We start from the raw sequence: 18,910 nt of genomic DNA, 5'->3' as shown, positions 1-18,910 counted from the left end.
AATCTTACTGTACCTGCTAATTCTAACTTTTTTTGAAAGCAGCATACTTAATACAAACCGATTACACAGTTGACCCACCATTGACCCAGTAAACCTAAGATAAGATCAGCAAGATAAGCAATATTAGTCAGCCAAGCCTGAAACGTACCAGATGAGAAAATGTGAAATCTCGCCACAAGTCAAGTGTGTACATTTCAGTCAGATTTTTGCCTAGTGAAGCTAACAGACCTCAATTATGTTATTATAACTCTGTTTCATCCAGCACGTACACATTTTAATCTGATCCAGGATAGCCAATGTCCTACAGAGTTTAGCTCCAACCTGCCAAAACACACTTGTCTGGAAATTTCTAAGTAATCTTGAAGACATTCATTACTGTAGGATTGTGATCCTCCAAGAGCAGACTTTGGTAACAATGCTTTAATCAGACTGCAGTTGTCCTTGCCATTGTGCACTTGCTCCAACAAGCAGCAGTGACATGCAACATGCATTAAAAAAAAATCTATCATTTGTCCTTGAGCAGACAAAGGAAACAAGGAACTAAACTATGCATAAACCTGCTATAGCTTGATTATAAGTGCATGTGACAGACCTTTCTTTGGGATGCCAGAGATGGTGGCCAAATTTGCCTGTATTCCAGCAGGCATGCTTTTTGTGTTAAACATGTTAAACACCTACATTCAGCAGCCTTCTACATCACGCCTGCCCTCAACCCATGTTGCTCATGATCATTCTCGGAAAGGAGCAAGAATTAAGAGCTGTTTGTTTGCACCCATTGACGGTTGACTGGCTGGGCTCCAAGCCCTGTGCCTGACCTAGAGTTGAACCCTATTGTTCCAATCCCACAATCAGTTGCAGGGCATTGTGCTTGATCGCCTCCAGAGTGGTGGGAGCGGCTGAAGAGAGAGAGAAAGAGAGGTTAAGAGTCTCTGTGGGTCTGTTACAGTCCTGACATGTACAGGGCCAGATCTCATGACTTACGGTTATGATTAAGAACCGTGGCTTGCTGTTAAAAAGTGAGCCAAGTCCATGTGGAAGTTCTGGCTTTTCTAAGGAAAAACGACACCACATTATACTTAATATGTCATAATGAAGTAACCAGTGGCTTCGGAATATTGATTTAGTTGCTAATGCTAAAAATCTTCCAAGGTGCTGCAGTTTTTCATTGCATGACATCAGCAGAGTTGATAGCAAGTTCAATGAGTCTCTTAGTATTTGTTTTCAGTATTAAAGGCTTGATGTGAAATGCAAAAGAGGTTGCAAATGTGACCCACTTCGAGACTTCAAGTTTGTCCATCCTTGGTTATCCTTTCTTCCCCGTGCCTTGCATTCTGAGTTCTTGATAAACAGAGACAGCTGCATTCACCCATGCTTCAGTTTAAACCGAACAGAGAAATGCAGTACACTGCCGTCTTTGTGAATCAACTGGAAACCATCAGCTCTAATCAAATGCCTGCTGGCCCAGATTCAAGCCAGATGTAGGAATTCCACTTGGCCCACCAGTGGCAGCCCAAAAGAAGAGAGGGGTTGTTTGCAGGAGAAGCAAGACCCAAGCTTTGCATTGGCAGTGGCACTGCAGGCTGCTGGCTATTCCCACCAGAACTTTGGAGCTATCATGCCATTGACCATAGATTGAACTGCACACCTATAACCAACACCGTGTGCTTGAATGTGAAACAGTTGAATATGATATGTTGGCAGGATATCACCTTAGGCATAGCAGGAGTCCGAGTATGTGGGTTTCTTGGACTGTGCCACAACAGGTGTTATTTCAAGAGCCTCCGTTGTACTTTTTAACGGGAAATGGGGGGAAAGAGAAAAAAGGTCCAGTCTTTCCAGTAAAAAGGTGCTTTATTCCAATTTGGATTCCCCTACTTTGAACCCTCTTAAGGCTGTTGGTTTTGTGAGTAATGATCCTTATGTGTTTTGTGTGCGTGTTTTAGGCTGAGTGTGCAGCGAGTAAGGAAGCCACGCTGCTGTAAGGGCCCTCAGGGGCTGCTGCCTCGCTTCTCTTCCCTACAAGCAGATGGACAAGAACAGCTCTTTCACTTAACGGACAACATCCACTCTGAATAGTGAGTATCGTCTTTGATGGTAATGATAAGTTGTTCTGTAAAACTCTTCCAATCTTTTCTTTGTTATTGAATGTAGGATTTAAAGGGGAAAAAAAGCAAATAATTTGAAGCACATTTTCTGGATGGTTCTACCAGTTCAAGAAACCTCAACTGTAGGCACATTGTCTTTAGTCTTTGGCTGGAAGCATCAGGGCTCATTTCTGTGTTCAAAGTGAGATAGAAAATACATTTATCACCAAAGAGGCCAATCCATCCAGAACAGCAGCCCCCCTGTTGGCCCACATGACCTCTCTCCTCAGAGGTGCCTCACGGGTCTTTAGTCTTCTTGGCTGCAGCCTTCACACTCTCATCCTTTCTCCCCTCTCACACACTGGAACTGCCTTAATGTTGCCTGTTTAATTTGATGTACTAATCTTCAATTCTCTGAACATGGTCTATGCGCTGATTAGCATGCTTAACTTAATCCTTTTTCATTTATTGCATAGTTCATAATTATTACAGATTTGATCGGAATCCATGAGCGAATTTGGACTGAATTGAATCATAGCACATCTGCTTTGCAATTATGTAATATAAATTGAATTAAGCCAGATTTTGCCAGGGTATAACACCATTTCTGTTCTTTGTAAAGCGATGATGTAACGATCATATGCCTTTTTTCTTCTGTAGTTTCATCGCAGTGGAGCCCATAGACACATACTGTGTGCTGATCTCCTCCAAAGTGGTATATTTCCTCAAGCCTGGAGAATTTGTGGATCGTGAAGCGATCTTTTTAGAGGTCAAATATGATGATCTCTATCATTGTCTGGTGTCCAAGGACCATGGGAAAGTATATGTACAGCTTACCAAGAAAGCAGAAAGCACCAGTAGTGGAGTGGCCATTCCAGGTCCATCACACCAGAAACCTATGGTAAGAGACGACTAATAGATATATATAGACTTAAATGACCATGGTCTTATAGACTTATAGACCATATATATATATATATATATATATATATATATATATATATATATATATATATATATATATATATATATATATATATATATAATTTTTTTTGGTAACACTTTAGAATAAGGTTCCATTAGTTAATGTTAGTTAACTACTTTTGTTAACATGAACTAAGCAAGAACAATCCTTCTACAGCATTTATAAGTCTTAGTTCATGTTAATTTCAACATTTACTAATGCATTATTTAAATCAAAAGTTGTGCTTGTTAACATTAGTTAATGCACTGTGAATTACCATGAACTAACAATGAATAACTGTATTTTCATTAACTAACATTAACGAAGATGAATAAATACAGTAATAAATGTATTATTCATTGTTTGTTGATGTTAATTAATACATGAACTAACATTAACTAATGGAACCTTATTCTAAAGTGTTACCTTTTTTTTTTTTTAATACTAATGTCACTAGAATTTTAGTAGACATTACTAAATGGTACAATACTTGTGTTTGGAGATTGAATTTCCAGCAATGATTATGATATACCATTACTGTATTTTGAAAATACATAATACCAGACAAAACCAATAATAATAAAAAAAAAACCTTTACAAACAAAGCATTTGTTGCATCCAGGGGGGATATAATTACTGATTATAATGACTTATACTTAGGGTTGGTATCGATTGGGTTTTATTCGATACCTGTGCCATTTCGATACTTTTAAAACGGGACCGGTGCCTAAACGGTGCCTGATTCGATACTTTATAAAAATAAATAAATAATTTTATAAAGCCTAAAAAGGATAACATTAAAGAACATTAAAAAGATTTAACATAAATTTTACAGCAGATGGGAAACCGATTGATCCCTCGTGATCTTTTGTAAACTGTATTTATGACAAAGAACTTCAAAGATTCCGATATTCTAACAATCTGTCGATTAACAATTTGGAAGGCCAAACAAAGTAGTTTCACTTTCACAACAAAGCACGGTTGGCTTGAGTGAGTAGCGGCGGGATTGAGAATGCCGCGGCCGGCAGATTCGACTCAGGAGCTTGCATCAACCACATGTGACCACTCCAGGCTGGACTCCACTTCGCCCACGGTGAAAGCCAATTCGGTGATCCACAGTGCAAAGTTGATGTATTTCCTCAGTGACCAGCACGGATCAGCTCTAGGCATGACGAAGTGAATAGCATCGTCTTTTTGAAGACCAAAAAAAGTAGTTTTGCTTTCACAATGAAACACACAGCGTCTCAACAACAACAATACTACAGCGAGAATAAAAGTTACGCCGCCTTTCTTTGTGTGAACATTTGGGCGGAGTTTTGCAAATCTTCCCACATCATGATGTAGACGTGTGGGCGCGTGGTAGAATGAGCCATTTTAGGGGGGTGTGGTTGACTCTTAACTTTTATAAAGGATAGCTCTTTGGATTTGAGACTTTAGTGTTTGCAACTTTATAGAGCTTGTAACACTCCAAAGAGAAAGAAAACATTTAAATATGACCTCTCTAAGCCCTACGAAAGGCACAAATAAAGCACCATAAGAACCATAAATAAAGTTTTCGTGCACTATATCCCAAATGTTTGAAGCCGTTCCATAGTTCAATGTGAAGTACAGATGAATATTAAAGTCGTTAAATTCCAGTTCACATAAACTCTTTCTCTCCGCTGCAGCTGTCAGTCGTTCTCAATTCAGCCTTCAAACTGCGTATCGTGTTCGGCTACGACAGTTCAGATGACAAAACTCTCTCCAAGATGCATAAAAGGACTTTATCTAGCTAGAATTTAGTGCTGTTTCTAAATCATGTTACTTTCTAACGGGTGTCTGTTAGATCACAACACTTTTGCACGATGAAAGATTATTAATAGCCTTTCTTATTCTGTGCTATTTATTATATGTTGCTGCCTCATTACTGTGGTATACATTTAAAATAAATGTCTTTTAATTCTATAGTATATACGTATAAATAAATATATTTACTTGTTCTTGATGAATGTATTTTACAATACAAAGAGCAGTGTTTAACATTTTACCAGATTTAGTCCTACACTCATTCACTTATATTGGTCCCCCACTAAATAATGCTTTTTCACTAAATGTTTAGATTTTATCAAATTATTGTGCACTCATGAGTTTTTTTCTAGAATAACCATTACTGCTAAATTATCTTCTAACCTAGTTTATAATAGTATTTTTGTCACAGATTATGATGTTATAGTTTTTTTCATTTGTTATTTTTCTTAATAATGAAGTTCTGTATTTAGTAGATTGTGTTTAACACAAAGAGGTATAGAAGTTTTACTTGATTTAAGAAAAATCAGTGCTGCGATCAAATCGGTATCGGATCTGTTCTGGAAAAATGGTATCTGTGCATCCTTATTCCAAATGTCCAACTTTAAATGTCATTTTTTGTTTCTCCATAGGTCCACGTGAAAAGTGAGAGCCTTGCCACCAAGATTTCACAAGAAATCAATTATGCCAAGAGCCTTTACTATGAACAGCAGCTCATGCTGCCTCCCAGCGAGAATGAGGATATCTTATTATTAGACTCTTAACTACACTGAACCGCAGGGTAGAAGGTGTTTCTCGCTCATTATTCAACAGCTACTTCTTTTTTCTGTTTCTTTGGAAGGACAGTAATAAATCAGCAGTGCGTGATCACACACTTAAGCCAGTGTATGGGACATGCTCACAGTGATGCAAACTAGTCTAGAAAGATTGCTGTAAGATCCGGCAAGCACAGAGTTAACTTCTATATATGCAAGCATTTTAAGTTCTTTGCAAACCGTACAAGTATAATTAATTTAGTTTGATTTACAGCCGGTAAAATAACTGGTGTTTGCTGCTAGATGTACACGGCTATTCTGTCACTGTATATGTTTGTGTATAGATTCTCTATGTACATATATAGGCACACACCAGTAGGACTATCTGCCATGTATATATAATGTTGAAAATAAGAATATGCTATGAAATTAATTTTTGGATTGCTGTACAGAACTGCCTTTAAAAGAAAGTTAATTTTGCTCTGAATATCTGAGTGATTGGAGGTTGATTGAATGATTGAATTGCACTGATAGAAATGTAGGAAACTTAAGCTGCTCTCACCATTCCCCGGTGAGCCAACATTAACACAAACACACAATACAGAGAATAAGTGTTGTAAACATTCTCACTGCATTTTTCACCTCTCCACATGCAGTCCACCCGCAAAAACAATGTGATGTTTTTCTTCTCCCAGTCTCTTCTTTTCTTGTCTTTTCTATGTCCAGTTTAAGGAAGGTAGTGAAAAATAAGAATGAACAATTTCATGTTTCTTCATCTTTTACAAGTTCAAGCATAAGATATGAAACCCGTTTAACATATTTCAACATAAAATAATGATATAATGTAGCACATAACATTATGATTCACTGCCTGTTATGTGCTCTCTCTGTGTCATGTAATCGATATGAAGTTTTGTCATCTTTTATTTTCACATCACAAAGAAACGCTAATTGATTGTATTTATCTCAAACGCTTATTTTACTCAGTTTTAAATTGAACAGTATCAAGTAATTCATTAAGATTCATTAAGTGGGTACAAGTTGCTTCCAAAGATCAGACGTTACCTTCCTCACTTATCTTAACTGTTCGTATACTGTTCTATCAAATAAAAGTAGACTGAAGTAGATTTTTAACTTATGTCACAGTGCCTCTGAAAACACTGGTCGGTGGTAATTTAGGATAATATGAATAAATTGTCTGTTATTTAAATATTGATATGTTGAATACAACCCTAAAAAGCTGGTTTCCTCTATAGCTGCACAACAAGTAAATATAGTGTGTAAATTTGTTTTAATATGCAAATGTATAAAGCAAAATAAAAGTAATGGTTTAACACTATTTGTAATTGTATTTTTTTTCTTTTTTGTGTGACGTGGGGGGGGGGGGTCTTATTCTTTATTGATATGATATATAGGCTGCGCTTTATATATATATTTTTTTTTACCTTTTAACATGTGTTTTATCCAGTGCTGCTGCTTTGTGTATCAGAAAATAAATATGTGACCCGTGCTGGCAAAATGAGTCTTGATTGCGCACACAAAAAAAGTGAAAAATGACGATTTTAATCGAATTTGAGATTTTCATAAATGAGTTCATTAAACCCTCATCTAGCGATCCCAGTGCTCTGTTATGTCTTAAGTGAACGTTTGGGGAACTGTTGGGGAAAAACATCTGATATTTGGACATAGGCCTACTACATCAGCCATGTTGTTACAGTCACATGCATGGAGTATTCTTTCGTCTGTGCTTATATTCATATATCCTCTCCTGTGGTCTCATGGGATAGTAAAGTGTCCATTGTATGTCCACTTCAGAAAGCAGGCAGGTCACCTGGGTACTTTTTACCTAGTGTTTTTTTGAATACTATGAATTCATACAGGCTATACTACTCGCCGATGAATGTGATGTCGAACGCAGTACTTGTCTAAATTCTTCTTCTTGACTGACGTCAGATCAAGGGTCTCTCTTCAGGGCGACACACTCATTAGTTAAAGATGGATGTGCAGTGACCACACAACCCTGCGCTGCCGAAACCTAACGAAAACAATTCTAGTGTTAAAAATTTAGCATTTGTGCACTTATCAGACTTAAGCGTGCTTTGCTTAATGATATGCTGTCATAAGAAACACATGGGTTTTAAATAAACAAGTACAATATGCGGTAACACAGACCAGTCTGACAAATCTGGATCAAATATGATCTTCCACACGAACCTGTGAAACTAACGGCATATGTTCAACATGACTGAAGTTATCTGTTGTAATAGGGATGAGATTTTTTTTTTTTTTTTCACCTGTGCTGGGGCACATTAAGCAGTTCTTTTTCCTGGGCAAAGGGTTCATCACAGGGTGAGCGGTCTGTCCAACAACTTACTCAGATTTATCTACTATTTGGCTAACCTTGCTCTGAACTCACCCGCTGAGATTTGAGCTGACTTCTCCAACACATATGCACTCCATGACACAGTTTCATGTCCTGATCCCACTCTCAACAGTGTCCATCATTACCGTTAGACATGCCAAGACTCATTCTTCACTTTTTGGCATTTGTGTTATACAGCTTTTCTGGTGATTATTCCCCCAGCCCCCACAGCGTACATTATTTATTTCATATAGTTTACCAGAAAGTAACTTTTCCTCTCAGCCACAAAATAACAGTTAAGTGTAGAATGAAGAATGTGATGTGAATTGGTAATCACACAATTGCAATAGCTGCTTCGTGCCTGTTGTATGTCAGTTTCAGTCCCCGGTGTACTTTGATAAGTCTTCTAATACTGCAGCAAGGATGCACCGCATGGAAAGAATTTGAGGGAGAGACGTTGAAACATCTGCCTGTAGATTTGATTTTATGAGGTTACACAGTCTTAGATCTTGCATCCAATTTGGCAAATTGAAGTGTAGTAGAAAGTTGTCAACAGGCACTGTATTACCTACCCATTTGTTTGGTGGGATGCAGCTGTATCGACACTGAACATCAGCCGTTCATCTGGTGGGATTGACAAAGCTGAATAAAATGAAAAGTTTTAGATTCGTCTATTAGCCGTCCAGTGGCTGACCCCTCTCCAGTGTGCTTTCCTGTTAAGCAGAGTTAGTGTTATGACAACCCTGCCTAGTGTACAATGAGCTCACGATTGGCTGGCCTGCAGCGGTGGAATGCTGACCATGAAATGCCTGAGTTTTGGCAGAGACAGAACAAGCACACTGCCAGGGACCAACACTTCCCTGTTTTCAAACCAACATGAACACCCACAAAATAACACTCACCAGGGTTTCTTTTTAAGATCAAATACTATTTACTTGAAGTTGACAGTAATATGAAGATAGACATGCTGGAATTACTTTTAAAAAGTCCCATATGGCAAAAAATATACATTTTTTTGTGGCCAAAATATTTTTCAAATATATGTGGTAAACCGTAATGATTTTCAAATTCAAAATGCATTTAGTTTAAATCTAAATATATTATAAAATATAATTTAAGGAGAAAGAACATACACTTCCACTCTTAAAATAAATTTTGAGTAAATTTTGGACAGTATTAATACATTTAAATTGAAATATATAAAAAAAATGGTCTTAAAAATGGGATAATTGAGAAAATAACAAAAATTTTATGTTTATGTCAATATATTTTACAATCTATATCAGCAACTATAAAAATATAAATATTTGAAAAAATATATATGCATTTGCCGTATGTGGTTGAAGACTTTAACTTTTGTTTTTGTGAAAAAATCAGTAAAAATCTATAAAAATCCCAAGTCACACCTTACAAGAGCAAACATGCCCTGATTAAAACCTCAGAGCGTTCTAAGAACCATTTCTTTGTTAACTCTAACAGTCTGTGCTCCTTGCTATCACGATATCAAAGGAACAGGCCATGCCTGTGTGCAGTCCAGTATAGGGCAACCACGTAAAACCCCTTCCTGGGAAAACAAGCCATCTTAACACGCTGTTCCCACTGACCCTTTCAGTCTTTTTTTTTTTTTGGTCCACAAAGCAACAGATTGATGTTCCTGGATGCAGTGCTTGCTTTGCATGAAAAATTGGTTTTGAGGATTTTTCAAAGTCAAGCTGTTTCTGAGATTAAGTCCGGCCTTTGAATGTGTTCATGCAGGTGTAGCTTCCTGAAAACTTATGGATCTCTTCCAGGGCAGACTGGGGCAAAAGGCTGCGAAGAAATCAAGAAGTTATGTGCAGCCAGTTGAATAATGTAATATATAAAATAATGAATAAACATTTATGAAAACAATGATGAATTATAATATGTTGTTTATATGACAAACTTATATTCTGCTCGGATTCCTTCAGCAGTGATAGTCTCACCTCTTAAGAATGACAAGAAAGTGCATGGTCCATGGCAGGACAACGAAAGCAGTGTTGGTCCTTACAGCTTCCACAGTGCGTTCGGCCACCATCTCAGGATTCAGAGGAGGAAACAGCTTAGGGAACCTAAAAAGATGAATTCACTGTATGATGGAATTTCTCACTTTAATTCCAACATTAGGGCCTTTGGCACCACAGGAACCTTTTCATAGTACCAGAACCAACTGTGGAACTACCCACTTGTGGGCGTTTTCACACCGCAGGAACTTGGTGCGATTTTATTACCGGACTGTCTTTTTCGAGAATCAAATTAGCTCCTTCTCTGGAGAAGGGTCTAATCAGCACAACTGGTAATTCCCGTGACATAAGTATACATTGATTGGCCGGACGCGTTCAAAAACGCCCTCACCCACCATGATTTAAAACACATACTTAAACATACTGTAAACACTGTCAAATAATTTCGCAAGTATAATGAACCGCGATAAATATACGGACGCTGAAGTGCAGGCACTTGCAACAAATGTAGCACTGCCAGTTGTCAGTGGAGATTCTTAGTCCTCCTTTCAGTTCTTTCAATCGCTTTACGTTTATGTCGACATACCATGTCCATTATTGTGAAACCCGCGAGACACAACAAAAACACAGCTCCGATCACAGCGTCCTCCATCCTCCTGTTGTTATTCTTTGTTAACGTTGTTGAACGTCGCGAACAAATGACATCGCTCTCGACCTGCTTACGTCATGTCCTAGTACACACAGTCGGTGCAAATGCAACCCTTTAAATGGTACTAGGAAATAGTTCACGCAAAATCGTCACAATACTTTAGTACTGTACATTTAGTTCTGGAACTAAAATGGTGCGAAAGGCCCTTTATGTTTATCAGCACCAGCAGCTCATTACCTAACTTTCATGCCCTGGAACATCTCTGTGTCTGTATGGAAGGGAAGCACCGTGGTGCAGCCCACTCCTGGACAGTCTAGCAGGCCTAGCGTCAGGCTTTCCATGAAGGCATAAGACGAGGCCTTGGACGTACAGTAGTCGATGGCTCCAGGGATGGAGGAGAGGGAGAGAATGGAGTTGATGCATACCACGTGGCCATTGCAGAGCTCCAGCATGCGAGGCAGAAATGCTTTCGTGGTCTGTGAGGGAGACAGACACAAATACACATTGTTCTGTTCCCTCAACCATCTTCTGGGAAATCTAACAATAACAATGAAAGCTTCAGAACTTCGAGAATGTGTTAATTATCTAGTATTCTCGGGACTACCTTTGGTGAACATATTTGACTGGCCCAGCAGAAATATGAGCCCACATTCAGTGTTTGATTTCAATTCAGATTGCACCTCTGCAAAACTCTATATAAATAGATCTTCCGAGTAGTCCGATTTCTTCTAAATGTTTAACTTGAACTATTCCACTAGTTATTTTAGGACCGTTCACTTTTGTTTGATTATCCCTTTTGCATTGTTGTCTCTGAATGTTCTATGCAAGGAATGTGGTGTAAGTTTCACTCTTGGCAAAAACATGCTTAAATGCTGAGGAACACTTCCGAGTATTACAGCTTGCCAAGTGACTTAACATTAAGTAACTGAAAAATGTTTTTAAAACACAAAGGAGTATCTAGAGTTCATGTTAGGTTCAATGCACGGTTACTGTAGTAAGGCTGTGCTATAATAAATGGACAGTCATGCGCACAGTGAGTAAGTTAAGATATTGATTAGTGTCTTACCCAGAACTGTCCAAATGTGTTTATGTGCTGGGTTTTCAGAAGTGCGTCGTCATCGCTGTCCATCAGACTTTTTCCATGGACAACAGCTGCATTATTGACAAGAATGGTGACATCCCCGACCTGCACGAGACCAGACCACATTGCATCCATTAAGAGTAAACTTGACTGTGTGGATAAGTACAATTTTAATTAATTTTATTACATTTGATTATTATTAAGAAAAGAAAATATACAGTAATATATACCAAAGTAATAATAATGATATACAAATATAATATAATTTTAAATGTTTTTATAATATAAATTGTGAAATAAAAATATGCGATGTTTAATTTATGAGACAAAATGGTACCACAATAGAATACTTAAGCAAAGAAAAATATAGCAAAATCATTAAAAAAATTAAAAAATAAAATATGTGAATAATATTTGTTTCAATTAAGAAAAAAATAATTCCAAACTGATATCAGAGCAGAGAAAAATATATTAAATAATGTAAAAATAAAATAAAAATAGTAGCAATATAATGTAAATAAATATAAAAAATATAATATAAAATAATATAAATAATAATAATTTTTTTTAGAAAACAACATGAACAGGTGTCCATATATATGGGAGTCTTCAGCATTTAAAGACTTGAAAATCCCTAGCCTAGACCCTAGTAGACACAATGTGGGTGCTAGAGAGCACCCATCTGAAAGCCAAAATGACGTGGATGGATATACCCAAGCAAAAGCCACAAGACTAGCTGTCTGAGACAGGGTCACTCTCTATGAAGTCCTTTTGACTACAATATCTTTTGAGATCTCTTGAGACAAAGCATGCAGAGTGTAATTATACCTTTTCCCTGAGCACTTTGGCTTGCTGGTACACCTCCTCTCTGTTGCCCACGTCGCACACAAAGTAATGGCACTCTGTTCCGGTCACACAGATCTCCTCACATGTCTCTTTTAAACATTTCTCTGTGCGGCCCCACAAAACCACCTGTGAAAGGAAAGTCATGATTGGTGTAACGTAAATGCAGAACATTCAATTCAATTCAAGTTTATTATAGCTCTTTTTATGATACAAATCATTACAAAGCAACTTTACAGAATATTACCTTTCTACAATATTTAGTAGTAGCTTATAAATGGTGACTGTCAGTTGTTTGTGCGCATATGACAGGATTTTTCAGAAAAATTAATACAAGAAATAGTGAGCCAGACAATGAACATTATTAACAGCAGTGATTATATGATGCATTCACACTTGTAGCAATAGTTGTAAGTTCTGTTTGTTGATTCAGGGTTAGCATCATCTCAGAACATCACGTACGGGAATGTTCAGGAGGAATTTTAACATTATGAGATAATCCAACTCTGTGATGTATTATACATGATTGTTACACACTGATGTACAGGTGGAGTTCTTATCATTGTACGTGGGGTTTAGTGAGAGCTAGTGAGAGTGACAGAGGACAGGATCAGACTGTGTAGGTTGGATAACTCTCTGGCTATTAGATCCATCACCCTGCATGGTCAAGAAAGAGGTAATGAACACATGGATGAGTCAATCCCCTCCCCATCCTGTCAAACTCAATCCACCTCATAAACAAACATAAAAACATAAAACAGTCACATGTTCTGACCTTCTGAGGAACCCTTCAGTATTCAAGGCTTCTCAGGGGGGAGCATTAGCCCTGGAAATCTCACAAAACCTGTCAAGAACATGTCCGGGTCACACCAATGTTGTTGTTTTTTTTTGTGACCGAACATTCCCCACTTATTCTCACTGTAAAATTAAATATTTCTGCACATTTCAATTGTATTACAGTATTGTATATTATATATATATATATATATATATATATATATATATATATATATATATATATATATATATATATATATAAGCTCCTGGTAACCCTACATAGGACAAGTGGTTTGAAAAACAAAAATACATACTGCCTGATCACCAATGTCACAAACAATGTCCCATTATCATTAAAAGTTCAAGCTACAAAGAAACATGGGGAGACATGGGCAGGGGCAGCCTTACGCCCCTTCATTAGTGCTGTCCCAGAGGGATCAGGCATGGGGCCAAAGCCCAGCTAGGAGTATGGGATTGCCAGCCTCTATTCACCTTTACCTTCCCACCTTTATACCTCATGCTTTGTAGTTTATGTAATCAATATTTGATCAATATTTAAGTGGCCTAACTTGTGTCTACTTGACTTTCATACACAGCCTTGGATGCACTTGCTTTTCGTTTGATTCTGTTCTTCTGGGATTCAGCCGTGAACAGCCCACAAAATAACACACATGACATCATCAGCCCTGCTCTGCAAAAGCTGGCTGACCTGCCCGTGAACTTGGCTGTGGTAATCAATCTGCAAGGTGCTTCTCTGCCTACTACACCCCCTTGCAACGGATCCATTCACACACCTACACATGTTGAGCACACATTCACACACATAAACGCAGCACATACACATTCACTCCCTCACACACGCACGCTGTTAAAGTAGAGCAGCTATTCCAGACACCTGAAGCTTGTGCTTTAGTGTTACCGAGCATTAACAAAAAAAGTTTAAATCCGTTTTATATTCATTAACAATACTCATAATAAAAAAGATGATTTGTAATGATTTATCCTGGATGTTTTTTTGTTTGTTTTTTTTTCCTCAGGGAAGAATGAACTACCCTGGAAGGTTAAAGAGTCACACATGATTTGAGTTCAACAAAACAGCCTTGCCTGTCAGCAGCCCATTGTTGGGCATTTGTAAAGACATAAAGGCTTAGGAAACACCTGTGTTTGTGTGCAGGAGGAATATGAAACAGATCTCAGACTCCGATGAGGGCAGCAACAGGTCACTCTTTTGACTGTGCCCCATCAGACCAAACTCGACCATTTCAACATGGATTTAGATAGCCCTAAAAGGAGTGTTTACTGCAGTGTGAATACATCTAGTTCTGTTTGGTCGTCAGTAATGCTGAAATAATAAACAAACGATCAATTATATAACAGAAAAATGTCGTACAACTTTCTTACAGGCACATTAATCTGAGCTAATTCCTTTTTTATTTATCTTTTTTGCTTTATGACTTTTGTGCGAGTATTGTAGGAGTGCTGTCAGTTTTTTATATCTTATTTAATCAATGTAATCAGCTGAGCAGTTTAGGAGCAAGTAGGAGAGGAGGGAACCAAAACACGACACGACGCTACAGGGTTACATTGATATGATATAAGTAGCCCTATACTATACGTTTAATTTTTATCAAATTTCTAAATATCAGAAAAATAAAACAGAACGTTAGTGTTGTGTTAAAAAAAAAAAATTGTAGAAAGCTACGTTTAGCCAAACTTGTAAGTGGCGCCAAATTAAAAGTTGCGTTGCTCGAGACTCCTTGTCTAAATTCCTTTGAAGTAAGCAGGTAAAGACTGAAATAGACAGCACTTTTTGAATTACTAAGAGCATGTGAGGAGATAACATCTTAAAGAATATCATTACAGCGAATAAAAACACTAAGGCAGCCTTACCTTTCTTGCTCCTTGCTTGGCGAACTCTATAGCCAGGTGACGGCCGATTCCTCTTCCTCCTCCGGTGATGAGGACCACATCAGTGCCCAGATCTCTGCGCTTCTGCCGCGTAAACAAGCGCACGATCGCCCTCAGTGAGCATAAGAAGATCTGGAGAGGGAAAAGCAACGCGCATCCCAGCACCTTCATTCTCTGGGTAACTGGAAATGCGTCCTGCTCTCCTGGTCTGTAGGAAGTAAGTCCCTTAAAGTGCCAGCAGGTCTAACAAAGCAGGTCCATCAGCGTGCCAAGTGTCTTACCTATCTACGAGTGAAGAACTGTCACATGTGAGTCTCTCTCTCTTTCTCTCTCACACACACACATACACACACACACACAACACGCACTCGTGACGCAGGAGGCGGGACGGGACTCTTGCAAGTGTCTTAGACATTGAGTGATTGAGAGATAATTAGTGAAACATTTATTCATATTTTATCAATAAATATCCAGTTCCACAGCTAACAGGGAACATTCTCAGTTCTGACATGGTTCTCTCAGTGTTATGAACAAACGTCCAGTGACCTTTATGATGTTCTAAAAAACCACACTCAAATATAATTTTTACATCGTTCGTGGAGCTTGTCTTTTCAATAGAATGTTTGTTCATGGATGTTCATCTATCGTTTTTAAATGTTAGGCTACCACATTGAAAAGTAATGGAGATCAGTGAAAGTACCTTTTTTTCTTTTAAAAGATGATATTTTAGACATATATATTTTGCTGTGGTCAGTAACTCATAAGTGTGGTCTATTAATACCAGTGGTATTTTGTACAAATGTAGATAGTAATACCAGTGGTATTTTGTACAAATGTAGAACGACTTCAATATAATTTCACTTTGAGCATAAATTGAACACTTTTACCTTTGACCCCATCAGATAACGAGCCAGATAACGAACAACAGACTGACGAGTCAAGAACCAGTTGCATAGGTTTTCGGATCACCACCCAGCTAACACAGTTACGTTGTGACGACGTAACTGGACCAGACCATATTCGTTGCAGCGACATCCCAAATAACGTTCCAGCGACGTAACTTTGTGATTCTCATATCCGTCGTGGCGACGTTATAGTGGAACGTCGCTGGAACGTGAGGAGTACGTCCCAGCGACCAAATTGGCACGTTATGAGAACGTTACTAAAAAGTACCATATTGGTCGCAGCGACGTACCATATAACGTTCCAGTGACGTAACTTTGTGATTCCCATATCCGTCGTGGCGACGTTATAGTGGAACGTCGCTGGAACGTGATGAGTACGTCCCAACGACCAAACTGTCACGTTATGAGGACGTTCCTATAAAATACCATATTGGTCTCAGCGACGTACCACATAACGTTCCAGTGACGTAACTTTGTGATTCCCATATCCGTCGTGGCGACGTTATAGTGGAACGTCGCTGGAACGTGATGAGTATGTCCTGACGACCAAACTGGCACGTTATGAGGACGTGACATTACAGGATCATATTGGTAATTCATATTTTCACCTCACCATTACCTTGAAATACATAAAGAACTAATATACTCAATCCATCTCTGGTGCAAAAAATAAACCTTATGAAATCTAATTGTAATCTAATTATAGGGGATTCATAGTTAATACATTAATTACATACATGCAATGCAAACAAATACAAAAACATTACATTCTAATATAAAATAGACAAAAACACGCTGCAATCATTCACAAATCAATATTTATTCAGCACTACTTTGTACAAATACGAAGCCAAAACATTTTGAACATCGCACCTGTTCTTTAACCATGCAAAATGTTACTAAGTTATGAGCACAGAAAACTAAACGCATCAATTCATAGATTACACAATATAAACAATAGAAAATTTTTGTCTTAAAGATGGGAAGATGGTTAATGACGTTATTAGTGAAAATTAAAAATAATTATCAGTAAACTTATTGATACAACATAATTTAGTGCAACAAAAAATACATGATAAATAGATATGAAACAATTCAGCAGATACTGCACAGAGATACTGCACAAAGTAAAACTGTGAGCGTCCTATAAGAGGTTCCTGGTGGTGATGTGCTTTAATTACACGACATGCAGAAAAAAATTTAGGCTAATTCACGCGCACGATTTTCTATTTCATTCCCTCGATTTGCTAAAACGTGTACACTATTTATACATCAAGATAACGAATTAGTAAATTGTGCATACGATTTAGCAAATCAATGAAATGTAAAAGTAATCGTGCACGTTTTAGTACATAGAGGTAAATCATGGACATGATTTCTTTCTTTTTCTTGCATGTCATGATCAGGGCTCTGTGCTCACTATCAGAGGATAAAACTAAACAATAAAGCAATTACCAAAGAACCATAATTTTTGAGCTTCTCAGAAGAAAAACATTCATAAAGCGTAAAGTTATGAAAAATGAACAATATAGAGATTTCTAGCATCTCTCCTGTATTATTTGTCCCACCCGAAAAAACAAAGTTTTTTAAGAAAATGAGCATATCGACTTTCTCAGAAGAATCTGTGATCTGTGATTACTGACTGTGGAGAAGACTCTTTCAGACAGTGCTGAGGAGGCAGAGTTAGGTGCTGGACAGCTGATAGAGAAGAGAAAGAGGGTGTTTCTTACCCCAGCAGCAGAAGACAGGTTCTTCTGAGGGAAGGACAGGAGGCTTGATGCAGTGTTTTGCTGTAGAACAAGGCTTCTTCTCAGCACCTGATCTTCTTCAGAAAAGAGTTCCTCTAGTGTAGAGTCAGACACTCAGACTTCTTGCAAACTGGAATCTTTTAATAACATTTAGCATATTATTGTAGTCATGTTCATTGTTTTTATTATAACACATGGCAAGCTTATGAGAAAATTGTTAAACGTGTTCTTCCTCCTCTTCTTCATCTTGGACCTGCACTGTCAACATCCTTCTCTGAGCTGAAAGGGAGGATCATCTTGTTAATGTTGCTCATGTATGTTCACAACCAGTCAAAAATCTGGAATCTTTTCTTTATGGTTTTCAAGAGAAGTCTCTTCTACTCACCAAGGCTAGATTAATTTGATTAAAAAAAAAATTTAAATTGTAAAAAAAAAAAAAAAAAAAGAAATAACAGTTTTCATACTCTTTTTTTTGAATATACTTAAACATATTTATTGAAATAATTATGAGGCAAAGCTGAATTTTTCAGTAACTTTACTCCAGTCTTCAGTGTCACATGATCTTTTTCATATACTGATTTGCTGATCGGGAAACATTGCTCATTATCACAAATCAGTGCATTTATATCGCATTATTGCCGCTAAGATCAAAGTGTACATCTGCTCATGACATACATGATGTAAATCACATCTGCAGTTAGCTTACTACGGTCCTTAGTTCCACTGAACTCTATTGGTAACGAAGGAACTTTGTGAACAAAGTTGGTTTTAGGGAAGCGCACCCCATATTAGAAATGATGGGGAAGAAAACTTAGCATTTCTGGAAAGTTGAATTTTTTCTTCATTATTATTTTATAAAACACAAAGTTCAAAACATTGAAAAAAAGGTAATCTTTTGTAAAATTACAAAAGTCTTCTCTACCACTGGTTTTCAATTTTATGCATTCTTGCTATTAGCCAACCCCCCCCCACCCCCCAAATAAAATAAATAAATAAATAATAAATAAATATAACTGTAGTGTAGACAAAATGTTTGGGCAGCACAACTGTTTCCAACACTGATAATA

At 37.6% G+C, this 18,910-nt stretch overlaps 2 protein-coding genes across 4 annotated transcripts in view; one reads left to right on the top strand and one right to left on the bottom strand.

Moving 5' to 3' along the window:
• Positions 1 to 6,927, top strand: part of vps13d (vacuolar protein sorting 13 homolog D) — a 43,927-nt gene extending 37,000 nt beyond the window's left edge. For all 3 annotated transcript variants that reach the window (XM_052541800.1, XM_052541802.1, XM_052541799.1), the window contains 3 exons: positions 1,944 to 2,075; positions 2,745 to 2,985; positions 5,466 to 6,927. In XM_052541800.1, the coding sequence (XP_052397760.1) occupies positions 1,944 to 2,075; positions 2,745 to 2,985; positions 5,466 to 5,597 (505 nt within the window). In that variant the 3' untranslated portion in view covers positions 5,598 to 6,927. The remainder of the gene's footprint in view (positions 1 to 1,943; positions 2,076 to 2,744; positions 2,986 to 5,465) is intronic.
• A 234-nt stretch (positions 6,928 to 7,161) lies between these two features.
• On the bottom strand, positions 7,162 to 15,527 carry LOC127945187 (short-chain dehydrogenase/reductase 3). Its single transcript, XM_052541803.1, has 6 exons — positions 15,173 to 15,527; positions 12,491 to 12,634; positions 11,648 to 11,767; positions 10,819 to 11,057; positions 9,915 to 10,040; positions 7,162 to 9,759 (listed from the first exon to the last, which is right to left on the bottom strand). The coding sequence occupies exons 1-6, from the start codon at positions 15,359 to 15,361 to the stop codon at positions 9,675 to 9,677; spliced, it is 903 nt and encodes a 300-aa protein (XP_052397763.1). The 5' UTR covers positions 15,362 to 15,527; the 3' UTR covers positions 7,162 to 9,674.
• Positions 15,528 to 18,910: the final 3,383 nt, after the last annotated feature.

Source organism: Carassius gibelio, chromosome A23 (genome assembly GCF_023724105.1).
Source record: "Carassius gibelio isolate Cgi1373 ecotype wild population from Czech Republic chromosome A23, carGib1.2-hapl.c, whole genome shotgun sequence".
Lineage (NCBI taxonomy): Eukaryota > Metazoa > Chordata > Actinopteri > Cypriniformes > Cyprinidae > Carassius > Carassius gibelio.
Note: the sequence above shows the minus strand (reverse complement) of the source record. Positions and strands in the feature narration are given on the sequence as shown.